This window comes from Pocillopora damicornis, chromosome 2 (assembly GCF_964200805.1).
Source record: "Pocillopora damicornis chromosome 2, jaPocDami1.2, whole genome shotgun sequence".
Lineage (NCBI taxonomy): Eukaryota > Metazoa > Cnidaria > Anthozoa > Scleractinia > Pocilloporidae > Pocillopora > Pocillopora damicornis.
The window spans coordinates 15036721-15052616 of NC_142671.1; the positions used below are offsets into that span (position 1 = coordinate 15036721).

The 15896-nt window shown below is 37.5% G+C and overlaps 2 protein-coding genes and 1 long non-coding RNA gene across 11 annotated transcripts in view; all 3 read right to left on the bottom strand.

The window, feature by feature from the left end:
* Positions 1 to 1285: 1285 nt before the first annotated feature.
* LOC113677223 (uncharacterized) lies at positions 1286 to 8574 on the bottom strand. Of its 2 annotated transcripts, XM_089196532.1 has the most exons (7): positions 7462 to 8574; positions 6306 to 6353; positions 5692 to 6066; positions 5125 to 5346; positions 4541 to 4771; positions 2881 to 3624; positions 1286 to 2679 (listed from the first exon to the last, which is right to left on the bottom strand). In XM_089196532.1, the coding sequence occupies exons 1-7, from the start codon at positions 8015 to 8017 to the stop codon at positions 2297 to 2299; spliced, it is 2559 nt and encodes an 852-aa protein (XP_089052658.1). In that variant the 5' UTR covers positions 8018 to 8574; the 3' UTR covers positions 1286 to 2296. The 2 variants fall into 2 exon arrangements, with proteins under 2 accessions (XP_089052658.1, XP_089052659.1); XM_089196533.1 differs by lacking the exon at positions 5125 to 5346.
* Positions 8575 to 8718: 144 nt separating this feature from the next.
* LOC149050029 (glutamate dehydrogenase, mitochondrial-like) overlaps positions 8719 to 15896 on the bottom strand; it is a 39355-nt gene continuing 32177 nt past the window's right edge. For all 6 annotated transcript variants that reach the window (XM_089196550.1, XM_089196548.1, XM_089196549.1 and 3 more), the window contains 3 exons: positions 10624 to 10706; positions 9997 to 10059; positions 8719 to 9213 (listed from right to left, as the gene is read on the bottom strand). In XM_089196550.1, coding sequence (XP_089052676.1) covers positions 9094 to 9213; positions 9997 to 10059; positions 10624 to 10706 — 266 coding nt within the window. In that variant the 3' untranslated portion in view covers positions 8719 to 9093. The remainder of the gene's footprint in view (positions 9214 to 9996; positions 10060 to 10623; positions 10707 to 15896) is intronic.
* Positions 11518 to 15866, bottom strand: LOC149050030 (uncharacterized). Of its 3 annotated transcripts, none has more exons than XR_016183688.1 (5): positions 15726 to 15866; positions 15427 to 15463; positions 12201 to 12341; positions 12050 to 12088; positions 11518 to 11634 (listed from the first exon to the last, which is right to left on the bottom strand). It is a non-coding gene; the product is annotated as an uncharacterized LOC149050030 (long non-coding RNA). The 3 variants fall into 3 exon arrangements; XR_016183689.1 differs by lacking the exon at positions 11518 to 11634 and adding an exon at positions 11655 to 11956; XR_016183690.1 differs by lacking the exon at positions 11518 to 11634 and adding an exon at positions 11822 to 11836.

Below are 15896 nucleotides of genomic sequence, written 5' to 3' on the forward strand. Positions count from 1 at the left end.
GCTCCATTTCACTGGTCACGCACATCGAAATTTCTTACAAAACAGCTCTTGTGCAATGCATAAATCCATTTTGGTCCCAGCCTCTCATGAGCAAATTCAATGAAAAAAGAGGTAAAGTTTCGAAGAATGTTACGGGTAATGCAAACAGTTTTGATTTCCTCCTCTGGTTGAATATTTGTTGACAAGCCTGTATATCCATCAATAATTTGGTTTTATTAGGTGAAGAAATGGCGAGAAAGAAGCAAACATCAAATACCTGAAGGGCAAAGTGAAACAGATAAAGGTTACCACGAAGGTGGAAATATTAGTGACGACATTGGAAGTGTCATATCATCGTAGACGATGATGACGTAAGTTCTCTTGATCTGATTGCGCAGACGACGGGAAAGGGTTCAGCCGGTGTTGCGGTCTTTACATGGCGTCTGTAAAAAGGCTAGGCTAGGCTATGACACGCAGTCTGATCAAAGTGAAAAGTGTTGTAGAAGCTTTAAGTTTTCTTCTTTTAACCAGGATCAAGTTGGTGCGCCCGAGAAAAGAAGCTTAGAATTTTAACATAAAAAAAGTTATTTAAAATATTAAAATAGCCACTCCTTTACCATCATCCGTAACAGGAAGCTGTAAAATTAACCGCCAATTTCCTCGCTTTCCTTTCGTATATTTATTATAATTTGTTCTTTTTGAAAGTTGGCTTATTCCAAGCCTCCTACAGTTGCTATTATATACCCTAATTTTGTTTAAATCTAATTTTTGTTTAAAGCTAATCAAATATCTCAAGAAAAATGAAAAAAAGAGAATATTGACAAAACCAATTGGTGCTTCTACATGCATAGTAGAAGAACTCAAATGTTCCTAAAGAGCGACTTGATAAAATATTTTCGAAACCGAGGAGCACTAACAATGGTGGTGTAGAGAGTAACGAAAGGAAGAATGCATGCTACAACAGAGCACGCTGGGAAACATCAAGGACAGCGTGTCAAGAAGTGAAGGAAGGCTGAATGTATAAATCTCATGGAAATCATCACAATACCTCAGTTGAATTCAACTTTTTTGCAAAGAATTGTCGTCACTTTGCTTTTGAAGCCTTTGTGGATTCTCACTAATGTAAATTGAAGTTCATGGGTTACTCTACCGCAATCACAATATTCTTGATCATTACACTAACAAAATAACTGAACCTTGCTTAAAATACGTTTTTAAATCTCGTTAAAGGAACTACTGCTTTTTCCGCGGCTAATAATCCATGCATAACCATAAATTCTAGCAAAACTCTGAGTCACTAAAGTCATTTTCTTCTAAATATTGTTACCGCATTGTTACAAAAATTCCAATTACCACATCTACACTAGTTTTTAAAGTTGAATTTTGCATCATAATCTGTTCCTACATGGTATATTAATATAGTTATCTGAACTGTTGTTGTTTTGTATAGATCAGCTTTGGATGTTCGGTTACATCGTGTAATAATTGTCAGCTTTATGAATTCTGTACTCGTCCACCAACCTGCCAACCTAAAAAGCTATCGATCGATATCTTACTCATAAGAGGTGATCTCTATAGATACTGGTGGTTTTTCTTTTTCCCTTACTTGGAGATGCAACGCAGCGGGCAAAGCGTCGAAGTGGACGAAAGATGTAAATGCTAGTAAAGAGAAAACTGTCTTGCGTGCGCGTATGCTCGAGTTCATTCTAGTTTCGCGTCATGAAACCACTGCAACTCTAATGTTCAGTTCTAAGTAAGAGACAACATTAACCAAACCCCCGAGAGGATAATTTCAAAAAAGAAAATCGTTTTGATAATATTCCCTTGAAAGGAGATTCAGGTATATTCCTTTCCCAGGTTTCATTGGTCGTGCTTTTGCAAATAAATTTGTCCGCAACTGCATGATGAACATCTTTGAAAGTAAATTGCATTTCCTCCCTAATATAAGAAAAAAAGTTTGAATAACCCTGATACTTGAAAACAAGAAAAATACAACAATGGGATGGCGCGTATTATTCTGTTGGGAACCAGTAGTTATTTATCCCCTAGGGAGGGGGAGTGGAGGATTCTGAGAAGATTACCTGAGGTTCTTTTTCTTAGGGGGAAAGGAGGGGGATCAGTCAATTGACTGCCAGTGAGGAGAGGATCGTAAGAATACGACAGAGCCCTAAGGGGGGACTAGGTAAATTTAACAGCAAAAATCCTCTACCTCCACGCCCACCCCCTTGACGATAAATAATAATCGGATGACTGGTTATTTATTAGTTGTTGATAATGTTTCCTATTTCAAATAGTGTTCCGTCAAATTCACATATCTTTAGCTTCGCTCGAGCTTCTGTTCTTTCCTTTTCTCAAACCTTGCATGAGCAGAAAGATGGCTTCGGATTTCACCCGAAACTATAACTTGTTTTCTTACTAATTCTCTCAACATTGACGCGAGATCCATTTTGTGGTATCGCTTAGCGAAAATCTCAATCATCGAATTGACTATCGAGGAGTTCATTAGCCTGATTGGAGTACCGACAGAGAGAAACTCAGGAATATCAATAATCACTTTCCTCCATGGACCACCGACCAAAATTTTCGTGTGATCTGGAAGCGATGTCAACTTGGACTTCACACATTCTGATGAAACATCAAAATCCTCAATTGATTCCCTTTTGTCGACGATGAAAGCTAAAACAATCGCGGTGAATTTCTCTGTTGAACGAAAACAATAAAAACAATAAAATTATGATTATTTCGTAAGTCAATTCCTCAGCTGATATTGTTTCTTATCCTTCAAACTGCTCCAAGATGTGTGAGCCTCAACGTTTGTTTCTTTAGTGTTTCAAACCTTGATATAATTAACTATCTCAAACAGTCGACACTTTCATGCTTAGAAAGTAATTTGCAACCAACCTTGATTCTGAATCCAATTGTCCATTGTAGACGTTATGATCGTCTTAGTCTCCTCATTCTCTTTCAGTAGCTCCTCCACAAGCGGTTTGTTCATCTCTATTTCTTTTTCAAGTTGTGCGACTTTAATCTCGATTTCTCTAAGATAAGAGGAATCAGATGCTATGTTGCTCGTTGCACATTTGCTGGTTGCACTCTGAAGTTCCTCCAACTGCTTGCTTAGTTTTTGCTTGTCCATTTGCTTAATTTTCAAATCATTCACTTTCTTGCGGTTTTCTTCCGAGAAAGAAGATCCAGTTATTGTGACATTGTTCTGTGAATTTAAATCTTTAAAAAATCGCTCGATCTTTTGATTGAGGTCCTTGTCCGCACTGAAATTTACTACCAGCACTGCCACATTGTTGTGAGACTTTGTGGGAAGATCACCAGTGCGTAACGTCTCGACTTCTTCCGGGGAAAGGACAGGACGAAGTGAAATTGGTTTCACTGCCGTCTCCAGAAAGTCAACAAGATCGTACATTTGCAGAGCCTCGAAACATTGCCGTATTAGGTCAACAGGAGTGTTAGGATACCTTTTTGCAATCAACTTCATAGCAGAAACATGTTTCTGCGTGATAACTCTTGTGTCCACTTTAACACCAAAAAATCGAAAAACCCTCTCCAACCCAACTTTATCAGAAGAAAGTATCTTATCCAGTTCGTTAATTGACTCTTCCCTCAGATCTTTTACGCAAAGTGTTTTAGAATCTGAGTAAGGTTGAAAGGAAAAATAACGATTAGAAATATTTGATTACGGTTAAACTTCTCCAATCAGGCCACCTTTGGCACCGTGAGGAGCGACCTTTGTAGAGAGAATGTTGTCAAAAGGAGATAGGGATGTAATGTAGCATCTATTTTTTCTGTAGGTTGGACAGTTTTTTAAAATAATATTGGTATAAAATGAACAATACTATTAAATGAATCAAAACACAAAAAAAAATTTGATTTTGGGCGAAAAACTGAATGTCAACAAAGGAAAATAAATAATGAAGGGTGACTAAAAGCATTTTGTTAAACGTTCACCTTTGGCACTGGAGACATTTGTGTTTCCCTTAAGTGCATTAAAAATTTCAAGGGTTGTCTGCCTCAGCGAATAGCCTCGAAGTTTGATGTTCGTCCGTTGGTGATTGAACAGCTGTTCTCGAGTGATTATTTTTGAACGGCCTAATGGTTGTCGACGTGGTGGAAAGGAGGCAGGTAATGGAGGTTGACCGAATCAAAATTCCTGCACTAAACTACGTCAGACCTATGGTGCCATTCATGGTAGCTATGCCATCTTTTCAGAACAGAATACTTTTCAAGGGCGGAAAATGGACCACACCCTATGTTGGACTTATTTTGTTTTTTATTGGGTAAACTAAAAAGAATATCGATGATCTTTTTTTGCGGCTTGAGTTCAATCGAGTGCTACGTCTTAAACTGCATGTAACTTAAAATAGAAATACAAATAAAAATAAAAATACTCCTCTCTTCTTCAAAGGCAAATTTGGATGCAATTTGTCGCATTAAGCTCTAATTAACAACACTCTTCCTTTACTCATGGAAAACTTGAAATTTGTAACGAGTCACCGTTGACATCGATTCATAAGAAATAACAACAGAAATGACAGTTAAACCAGTTTACCTCTCACGACTTCTATTCCTTCTTCGGATATAACAGTAAGTGTTCCCAAACCGCTGTCACTTGCCTCAGTCGTCATACTGCATGTCTCTTGCACATTCTCTAAATACCTCTGTACAAACTCCATTTTTTTGGCGCCCATTAATTTCATTAATTGTTCACTTTCGCGTCTTTCTGATCCTTCCATCTTTAGAGTGTCTTTCTCCATCTTCTTGGGGTCACATGGTTTGTTATCTAGGACAGATTACCTCACAGTTAGTACCACGAATTCAGTTTTCAGACTATTTGGAGAAGGAGGTAAGGTATTAAAAAAAAAGAAAAAAGAAAAAAGAAAAAAAGAAAAAGAACAAAACGCCCAAGAATTTTGGCTTTACTTTTATGACAATTTTTTCAAACCTAAAAAGTTTCTCCAAAGTTAGTTTAGGGACCAGAAATGACCAGGATTATGAGTTATGTTTAAGTCCGCAAAAACATAACAAACTAAACGAAATGCCAAAGATGATTCTTCACAATGACGGCAAACCACAAACAACCAGACAAACGACCAAGCAACCACACTTGGTATGAATTTCAAAAAGCGTACTTACCAAAACTTTCATCGGGTGATCCTATAGATGCAATTTCCTTTTCCTCACAAGGGTGGGATCCCAAATTCTCTTTTTTTTCTTCTATTTTTCTTCTTTTGTGGGGATTTTCCTCTGCAGTTTCTAGACATTTAAGCCTTGACACTGGCAATTCTTTTGGGCTGAAATACACAGCTGAATCAGAGTTTCGCCGTTTCCTTTTAAAATTATCAATCGTAGCATCTCCTAAAAGAAGTAAAATAAAATTTAAAAATGGTAACTATAAAAGTGATATTATTAGCACGATAAATTTATACTTCAAATGAACACACTATAGGTAAGCGGTAGGAACAGATAAAAACTTAGGTTAAATTGTTGAAAAACGGTGCCTGTATCTGGTTTCGAACTGTAATATTAAGGGTGGTATATGCGGTAGACAACCATGCCCTTAGTCGTATTCTTTCTTGGTTGTTTACCCTCAAAGCGGTAACGAAAAAAGATATCTATCAAGGAACATTTAACAAGATCCATATGGAAATCCGGGCTCAGAGATTCACTAAAACTGAGTCAAACATAGCAATGCAGGGTCACCTTGGGTCCCTTGTATGAGCTCGATACAAGCTTTCTGATATTCGCCTTCATCAATGGTGACATTCACCTCCATATCCTCTCCATCGGCGAGTTCTCTCAACTCATCAGTGACAAAGAAATCGTGCAGATTTTTTTGAAGGGTTCCATCTTGATACAACTTCCACAAAAGTTTAAGAGCTGATAAACTTTCAGCTTGAACTGTGAGGCACACACAGCCATCAGTAATTTGAACCAGCCTTGTGCCGGCTGGAAGCACACAGGTTCGTACGGCTGCAACCAGCTGATCAAATGAGGACCAACGACTCAACACCTCCATGGCAGAAACGGCTGTAAGGCCGCCAGCAACTAATTTGAATACTGTTTTAATGTTCACCACTGAAAACAATAAAAATATGTATATGTTTTGTGACATGACTCATTCTACAAAGGATGGTGGTGTTGTTTTTCCAACTAATTCGAACCGCAAAGGAGAATGCGTTTCATGTTGACTCATTGCCAAGACTTTTTGATAACGGCCCCGTCCTGTCCTCCCTTATTGCCTAAAACTGTCGCGTCCAAGGGACAGGGTGAACCCTTTTAAGAGAATTTACCAGGAAAAATTTTAACTGGCTTACCTCCAACCAATGTGCTTCTAACGGATGACATAAGAGCAGCTCTTTGTGCTATATAAAGGGAACAGCAGGTGTCAGACACTTAAGTGAACTACAATTCTTTCTGCCCATCATAGAAAAAGCTGTCTCAGGATCTTTCTCTTTTTCATGAGATTTACATCAAGAATGCTAAGTAACTAAGTCGGCTGCACCGTTGGATAAGCCCACTTGAAGGTTAAGGACAAGGATCTCAAGATAGTTGGTAACCTACTCAAGGAGGGATACTAAAAACAAAACAGTTCTTTAGGAGGTAATATTGCGGTGGAAAGCTCCCCTGCCTGTCTCAGGAAATGTCTGAGTTAATAACATGATTTTCCATACCACATGTGGTATCTCTCTATACTTTCTCGAGACTAAAACTCAGAGGATTTAGAGGAGATGATGTCAAAGAAAACCAGCCCACACACTTCAACATTCCTCAAGAAAGGATAAGAGGAAAGAAGCTGGGAACAGGGTTGTACACGCCAGATAAACCCTACCTGCAACCTTCCCTTCTATTTTACACTGCAGGTAGGATCGTAAATAAGTTTGTCAAACTGACCTTCACATCTATCACAGAGATAAGTTGTTTTTATTTAGTGTTGCCCTCAAAGTTCTGGTGCTAGTTTTTAAATTTCACATTCTTGAAATAGGGTTAATTCTTTTCAATTAATTTATTAGAATTGTATGCCATAGAATTTCATCTTATGCAGACAACTGATTGTCTGGTAGCAAACATTACCGTGAGCCCAACGAAGCGATTAATTCAGTAAGTATTATCAACTTCTACTAATTGGTAAACAAAAATTGCGAGAGCTCAGTAAGTGAAACAGGTCCACTAACACACGAAGCAAACGCGAAATTTTAAGACTTTCCGACCAGACTGTTATGCGTCTACAAAAAGAATCAACCTTTCTCTCATATTTTGTCGCATTTCTTTGCAGTGTTGTTTCCCTACAACCGAAGATGAATAAAGTGAGGTTCTTGAACATTTCATTAATTCCCACACTCAAACCCGGATGATGTACAGCTTGTAGAGGACAAGGGCGGCAACAAATACTAGGGACTTTTTATACTTTTTATCGGGAGCATATCAAAGTTATTGTTGACTATTAAAAACAGAAAACAGAGATTGAAATACCTTTCCTCGCTTCGGATTTATCTTCCTGATTTCTTCTTTCTTCGAACTGTTCAAGTTCCTTCAAAAGCTCGTTTGACTCTGTTTCAGCTAGAATGTTCTTCACAACATCGAGATAGTCAATCTCAAGATTGTCTTGGTTCTCCAGTTCTCTAAACAGCGAGCGAACATCCTCAATGTTGCCTTCACTCCCTTCGCGAACACTTCCCCTGCATATCGCGATCAGTCGTTCCAAATCATTGAGCGCGTCGAGTGAAGAAATTATCTTTTCAAGCAAGGCCTTGTATTCCTTTCTTTTGCACTCGAATCTCTCCACTTTTTCAAGAAGAGCCCAGTCTTCGACACCCTTTAACAGCCTTTTCATTAGCTGGAGGTGATCACTTCCTAAATTATTATTTACCTCTAACTCTTTACACAACGACAGAGTATCGTGGATGTTGCCTTCGCTGCCAGACGCCAGCTTCCCTCTGCACATGAACAGAAGGTGATCGAGTGCATTCAGTTCGTCGAGTTTCCGACTTATTGCGAAGAGTAAGTTATTGTATTCAGTGACAGACATATTAAATCTATGACCGTAGCAATTCTCTCTTCCTATTGCAAAAGGCTTAGTAATCTCTTCATGGATCCAACATGGCGGATACAAGACATCACGGCAATACAAGTCACGCAACTAATTTCCCAGAAAACTGCGCACGTGCACCTCGGTTCCTCAGGAAGAAAGGGCGGAGCCCTAAGCCTGAAGGTTACATAACTTTCTGAAAGACGAGTCTCATTTATTACTCTCAATACTTTTGCTCCACTCACTATTACAATTTGGTAATCCGACAAGGGCAAATAAAAGTGGTACCTAAAGCGTATGTTACCGCACATTTAAGACGTGCACGCCGTGTGCAACAGAAAAGAACACTAAAATCAACTAGTTAGAGATAGAGCGTCAAGTAACTCACAATAGTACAAAAGGAAATGCACGCTATGAAAGATGCTTGAGTTTTGAATTTCTTTACGCCTGTGCACTGAAGAGCTAGATGGTTACAAAAAAGACCGATCAAGAAGCACCACGCTCCATGACCAGTTTAATTTAACGGGGAAAACTGGAGTACAAAAAACACCTCAGATAAATAGTTAAAACGAGCGGTTTTTTTTTCACTTCTCAGTAAAATAATCTTAACTTGTAGTTCTCATCAAATTGTGGCGAAACAAGATCTCAATCATAAAAAGAGAAGATCGCAGGTTTCCTAAGAAAATCCCAAATCAATCCCATTAAAAGTGACAAGAGCTTTCCGTTATTTATTGATGGAACATTTTCTCATTTTCTCATTTTACTGTCTATTTCTTTCGTAATGTTGCGGTTTCAAAAACAACTGTGACCTAAAAAGCGCTACAGCTATGTCAAGTGTCGTTGTTTTACAGTTATGACCAAAGAATGCGACTACTGTGTGATTCCAAATTCAGAAAAGGCAACAAAACGTTGTCATTCATTTCATCCAGTTTACAAAGACGCACAATCATCATGGACGCATGACCGCTGCAGTAGATGCTTTTACAATAAATATCCTCCATGGAAAAGCTCATTCATAAATTTAGCCAAATGAAAATTATCTAAGAATTAATCACCAGTCAATTTTCACAGGAGGATCATGTAAATGTGAAATCAGCCACAGTGTATGTATTATAGACTTTTTCCATGGACACGATATATGCAGCCGTCTTTATGTCTAGACCCAGTTGGTACTCATTAGCACAATGCCTAATTTGCTAAAAAGGAAAAGAAAAATCACAATTAAATTCACATTCAAGAAAAGACAAAGTTCAATATTGGCCCTATAAATTTTCATGGGGTGAGTGGTCCATTAATGTTATCATCATCGTTATGACACATTTTTGAAAAATCTCATGAATTACCAAACCTCACGTTTGTTTTATCTGCTTCAGCCTTCGGTTCCGGCAGATGACTCAGACCTCCGTTTTGATAATTCATGTTGTTATATACCTTGATTTTCACTCAACAAAACGAGAACTGTGACTGGTTGATTCTTGGTCACGTGCCCCTGATCAAATTCAAATGTATCCCGACCGGGATACAGTGGCGCAGTTGTTGCCCTGGCGCCCGAATTCAACAGCACATGATTGTTTAAGGGAAAGTCTAAATATATAACAAAGCACTTAATGTATGGTCCCACAAGAAATTAGTTACTTTTTCTCCCTCGAGTCCTGATGTCTTCCTCGACTTCGTCTCGGGAAACATCAAGACTCTAGGAAAAACAAAACTAACTGTTTCCCTCGGGACCATACATTAAGTGTAGAATGTCATGCTCAAACTCATCCAATAACTGCTTATTATTACCGGACCAAAGGGGAAATTTGTTTTTTACTTATAACTAATTTCCCAGGAATGCTACCAGTATGTTATGACGTGATATACTCGCCGCAGTTTTCCAAATATCAAACGTGGGCCCTGTTTTGACGGCTCAGCACCCAAGGTAAGGACAAATATAGACGTAATTTCGTGAAGAAAACCTCGAATCAGTGACGAAATACCTTAGCTGATCGTTCCATGGTGAACTCCAATCCTGAATGAACAATATCTTTTTCATTCGCGCCCTAGAAGATTACAAAACTTTAAAATTAAAAGACTACATTACATTTTGGGAGAGAACAAATCTTATTGGAAAATCATGTACAAATCTTGCAGCTCAGGGTTTACCAGAAAGTTGGGAATTCAAACGAAATTACATATATTTACCGTGTGCTTCATAAGGCACCACCTTCAGTGAAGCACCATCCCCCAAATAAGCAACGTACGGGAGAGTAAAAATATCGATAAGTGGTTTCCCCGAATAAACATCACATCTAGAAAAGCGGGGTTTATTTGGGTTGCAGGCATCTGAGTCCGAAAAAATGTAATAAAATTCGCACTGCTCAATCGAGTATGAAGGTTGCCGAGAAGGATCCAGAATTCTTCTAAGGAGGGGAGTGCACCACTAAGGAAGGACGTAGCTGACAGGGGGACGCAAACAAATTTTAGCAGGATTCTAGTGATATAAAAAAGCCGTAGGTCATCACAGTGAGGGAGGGGGGGGGGGAAGGGCCGCGGAGTTGTCGCACCCATCCCCAGATCCAACTCTGTGGTGCGTAGTAATAAATAAAATAAAAAGCAATGCTCACAGTGATCTTTTGCAAGAACTTAGCTGGTGGTTTGATTGGAATGGCTTCCTTGAAATGATTATACAGGCTTTCTTGGACGCTACCTGTCGAAGAAGAGACAAACATGCAGAAACACTAAGAGATTATCAAATAACAGCACTTGTACAATACATTTGCATCTAAGGGGACATTCAAAACCCATAATGACTTTAAGCAATACAAAGAGGTCACCAAAAGTGTTAAACAATAAAAAAATGCCTATGAAGGTGAGCTGTCTCTTGTAGCTAATCAAGTAAAGAGGAAGAAGAAAAAAGTTATGCAGTTCAAAAAAAGGTAAAAATTGGTCGTGATAGGAGTTCGAGGTTGAAAGGAAACTGCAATTTAGGCTCTCAGTCATATTTCACTATTTCATATGGCGAAGAAGACGAAAAAAAAGACTTAACTGATGGTCTTCACTTTCTACTATTCATATAAAGGTGAACTTTTCTAGTAATTACTTTTAACAAATAAAGAAGTCTTGACTATGTTCTGTTCTGTTGTAAAGCAAGCAAGAAGTAGCTAGAGCACGAAAGAAGCGAAGGAGAAACACGTGATGCAGTTGAGTGTTTCTTCCTTCTTCTTTGTGCCTTATTTCCGAACTTTATCAGCTAATGAGCCCCTGATTGACATTTTTTTATACTCATCACTTGTCTTCTTGATATTGTAAGGAGTAATTGTGTCAATGTCACTCATGATAGTTAAAAGGTCAACCGAAAATTAACATCACCAAATATGTCAGGAAACCCTGTAACAAATTATTATAGATTCCCATTCCCCTACAAACTGGGATAACCTTTCTCCCTAATGAGCAACCAAGCTTGAAAACCTAACAACCAAATAACAGCTCAAAAATCAAATATTATTAAATAAATACTTCTAGTAACAGAGTACCTTTGCTTTGATTTTGTGGGCATTTTTAAGGGTGAATTGTTTTTCGTTGGCTGCAGGAACTAAAATGTCACATTCCCCTTCTAGGGGGTTCTCCTCAGTCATCTGAAACATTGCATGAAAGTGAATATGTTTCAAAACCAATGTCTACAATTACTTATTTAATAACTTAATGTCAGTTGACTGCACCAGGTTTTGAGACTTTTTCCAACTGAGTAGGAGGTGAACAGAATGTTAACTTGAAAGCATTAATCCATTCTGAAGGTCTCAGGTAAACCAGCATATAAAATTTCAACTTGCTTATATTCTAGGAGGAAGGAGCTACTTCATTAAAAAATTTATGTCCCCAGTGTTCGTTTCATTATTCATCATTTAAGGACTTTGATGACCAGAATCGATAGAGCAGCATTTCCTTGAGTCAGTAAACCTAAGCAAAAATGTTAATTTGCCATAAAAAATTAGCAAAACCTTACATAGAGGTAAAATGTCATGGTTATTTTGTTCACAACATTTCACAAACCTTTGCACCTGAGAAACCTTTAACTGAGCCATTATTGTCCTGGAGTAAAAGGGAAACAATAGACAAATGTAAGCTAAAGAAATTTTAAAATAAAACTTATAAAAAAAACACAGTAGAGAACTGACTGCATGTAAAAAGCTACGCATTGTACCAGTTTTTAGTTCTGAAGTTCTTTAGGATCTATTCCATTGGCACTGAAGAGATTTCCATCTCTCTCCATGATCCCAATACACCTAGCTCCTGCATGGTGAAGAAGATGACAACAGGTGTGAAGACCAACATTACCAAATCCCTGTAAACATTAAAAAGCAGATATGAATTACTGAACTTATTTGTAAAGTGGAGGTGGCTAGTTATAGATATTTACTGAGGCGCAATAGTAAGTGAGGTAAATATTCACTACCAGTCACCCACACTGGGGTAAATAAATGTTTTAATATTTACTATACAATGTGATAATATAGCACAAAAAGATGATTTTTAACTCCTTTATTCCAGCAACAAACAATTACAATCTTTTTAGGCACAAATCCTGCACAGGTTGCTTGAAGGTCAATAACAAAGAATATTTTGAAGTCAATAGCAAAGGATATTCAGAGTTTGAGCAGTCAATCAGAGTGCGCCTTCAATGATATCCACTGTTTTAGTATACACTTATGCCACTTAAAGCATGCTTATTTATCAGTAGAGGACACAAAGTGGCTAATTAGGTTGGTGGTGTGTTGAATATCAGGTCAACAGATTTGTATCCAAGCTCTGGCAGTGCCTTTGTGTTTTTTGATCTGAAGTAATAAACAATTACACCACTTTCACCAATACTGGGGTGAATCATTGTTTTAGTAAATAAAAATTAGTTTATTTCTGTCAATGTACTGAAAAATGGTCAGAAATTAAATTATTGACATATTTTGTCTCTTCAGCTGCTCAAAGGTAAATAGTACTTGCCAATCAATTTCCAACCAGCCAATCAGCATGCATTTGACTGTATTTTGGTGTCATCCCTTCTTTTGACTATTTTATGTTCAACCCTTTAACCCCTAAGAGTGACCAGCATCTAATTTCTCCTTACAATATTGCCTCTGAATCAAAGAAGATTACTAGAATAAAGGAAATGTTACTAACTAAAGAACCTCTTGATTGTTAAATAAATTCTCCTTATCAGCACCTTAAGAAATGTATAGAGAAAAGTATGGAGAATATCCATACTGACGCTAGGGTGAAAAGGGTTAAAAGATCAGAGCTTAAACCTTTGTGTTCATTTTTATGAAGTGAATGATTGGTGTTATCACTCCACTTACACAGCACCTTGATACTAAGTTACAGCTAGAATGCAGAACACCCAGCCAACATGGTCATGGAGCACATTCAATGTCAATGTCCCCAAAAGTTAGTTGGGTATCAAACCATTCCTCATCAGTTGTACTATAGGTACCATCCACCCAGCCCCTTCAGGCCGCCTTGACAATTTCTTTCCCCTTTTAAAGCTCATCATGTTAAAGTCACAATTGGAGCAGAAAAAATGTCAGTGAAAAGCCAGAAAAAATCCTTGTATTCAGTGGATCATAGCTTTTGATAACTACTTTCCTCCAACTCTATCACTATAAACTAAAAACCAGTCTTCAAAGTCTTTATTCATGACACGATAGGTGAACCTTGAGAAGGAATAAGTTTTGTATAGCCATTTGCTTTTAACTTAAAGACATTAGAAACATATTTCCTCTCCTCAGCCTTCAAATCAAGTAAAGATGGTAGACAGCCAGCCCTCCTGAGAAAAGTTTTGGCCACAGACTTTTTATAGAAAATAGGGTGGTGAGAATCGAAAGCGTGGTATTTGCCCATGTGGGTAGGTTTACAATAGACACTTGTCTCTAAATTCCCTTGAAATCTTCTGGAAAATTTGAATCAAGAAAGGGCAAATGTCTGTCCTTTTCATGTTCAAGCAGACAGACCAAACATCAGTTTGGTACACATTTGAAAGAGCATCAAAAAGCGATTTTCTTTTGCAAAAAAGAAAAATTGAGTTTTATTGGAGCACACATGCCTAACTAACCATATAATTGGGTGGGATAAGTCTAAAATTATCATCACTAATCGGTGTTACCACCGGAGCCTTTGTTTGGAAGCTTGGCATAGTAACTGAAGCCTATTTACACCTCATCAGAAAAAAGGCAGCTAATCAGTGATTGTATAAAAGGACCTCTTGTTGCAGCAATTAGATCAACCCTGATGAAGGCACTAGACAGGAGAATCAAAACATTGGGTCTATATATTGTAACTTCTTTTGTTACATTCATTAAATCTTTAAACCAGAGTAGCATCAAACCATGTCTGTTACATTGAATTTGTTGATAGGTTTGTGATGGAAGTACAGAAATATGACAGGCATTTCAGGTTGACTGATTATATGACCAGATTACTGGTGAGTAGGAGAATATAAATAGTGTACATAAACCAGTGTGATTGCATGTTTGTCGCGAGATCATTTACAATGAAATGTGAGTCCCCTGAGCTTAAGTCTGACACACATGGATCACCCATTAAATGTGGATCACCACAACAATTTTACCCTCCATGTGTATGTAGGTTACACATTCAAACACAGAGTAGAGCTCCAAGAGATCTTAATCTGAAGCCTAGTCCAAAGATCTAATCCATTGGACCAATTATAAAAGCATTAAAGCTAGTTAGAAGCCTATCCTTTGGATACTTATACCTATTTTGAACAAAAGAACAAAATAACATGCTTACTGTAATATACAAAAAAAAACATCAAATTCCTCATTTCATTACTGGATGTAAATGTAGCTCTTTTAAGGGTCCAAGTCCGTGAATTATTTTTTTTTTATAAATTTAATCATGACCATTACAATTTCTCCAAATGTGATTGGAGCAGTAGCTGCTTTATTTTTCACTAATCATTTTGTAGAGTTGTAATCAGACAGTGTAATCGCATAGTTGGCTGTAATCAGACACCTGTAATCAGACAGTTGAGGCAGCCAATCATATTTTGTCCTTTCAGTCAAATCCACCAATCACAGATTTGATCACAATAACCATAGCAACAACCACTTATCCTAAAAAAGTTGTGGAATTTACAAAGTTGAGGAATTTTTTAATTTAGACACTGTCTCACTAGAGATGTTTGTCCTAAGTCTATCTGTTTTTCAGAAATTGTAACAGTTATGATTAATTGGTAACAGGACTTTGTGTCCTCCAATTTGTCTATAATTATACCCATGACTGCTTCACGGTCACGCAATTTTGTTAATCACTAGATATGATTACAGACCAAATTGAACTCTACTCAACCCTATTTAATAACCATTATTAATTACAAATGTGCTTAATATAATATTTTGTAAATTTTTAATGCATACCTGAACTTATAAAATTTTCTTTTCCATGGCAAACACCCTGAAAAACGGAATTTGGGCCACAGATTAATTTCTCATCACTGAATTATTACAAATCAGAAAAATAAATTCAAAAATAAGAAAATCCAAAATGAAATTATCAAATTAATACATAATCTCTCTTCACAAGAAATCATTTTCTTTGCAATCAGTGAAGAAGCTGTAAGTCTTTAACTGAACTTCTCAGGCTAAAAGGCACTTCCGGCCTTTCAAATTTCCTTCGCTAAATTTCAAAACAAATATGACAAGCATTAATTGGTCACCTTTTCTCTTGATCTTAAACCCTTCCACCTTCTTGAGTGGATCGCTTCTTCAACTGTTTCAAAATCTGTTTCAAAATTCCTAACCGATCAATTCCGAGGTTATACTGTTTCTCAAGTTCAAATAATCCGAGTGCATTTTGAGTGGTTCTTCCACTGTCTTTTGAGATCTGC

Bases quoted from the DNA above. Each gene is read 5' to 3' on its own strand.
- LOC113677223 (XM_089196532.1), bottom strand. From the start codon at position 8,017: ATGTCTGTCACTGAATACAATAACTTACTCTTCGCAATAAGTCGGAAA. The intron at 5,347-5,691 runs GTGACCCTGCAT...TACTTCTTTTAG, and splicing joins GCTCATACAAGGGACCCAAG to GAGATGCTACGATTGATAAT. The intron at 2,680-2,880 runs GTTGGTTGCAAA...TTCGTTCAACAG, and splicing joins CAATTGGATTCAGAATCAAG to AGAAATTCACCGCGATTGTT.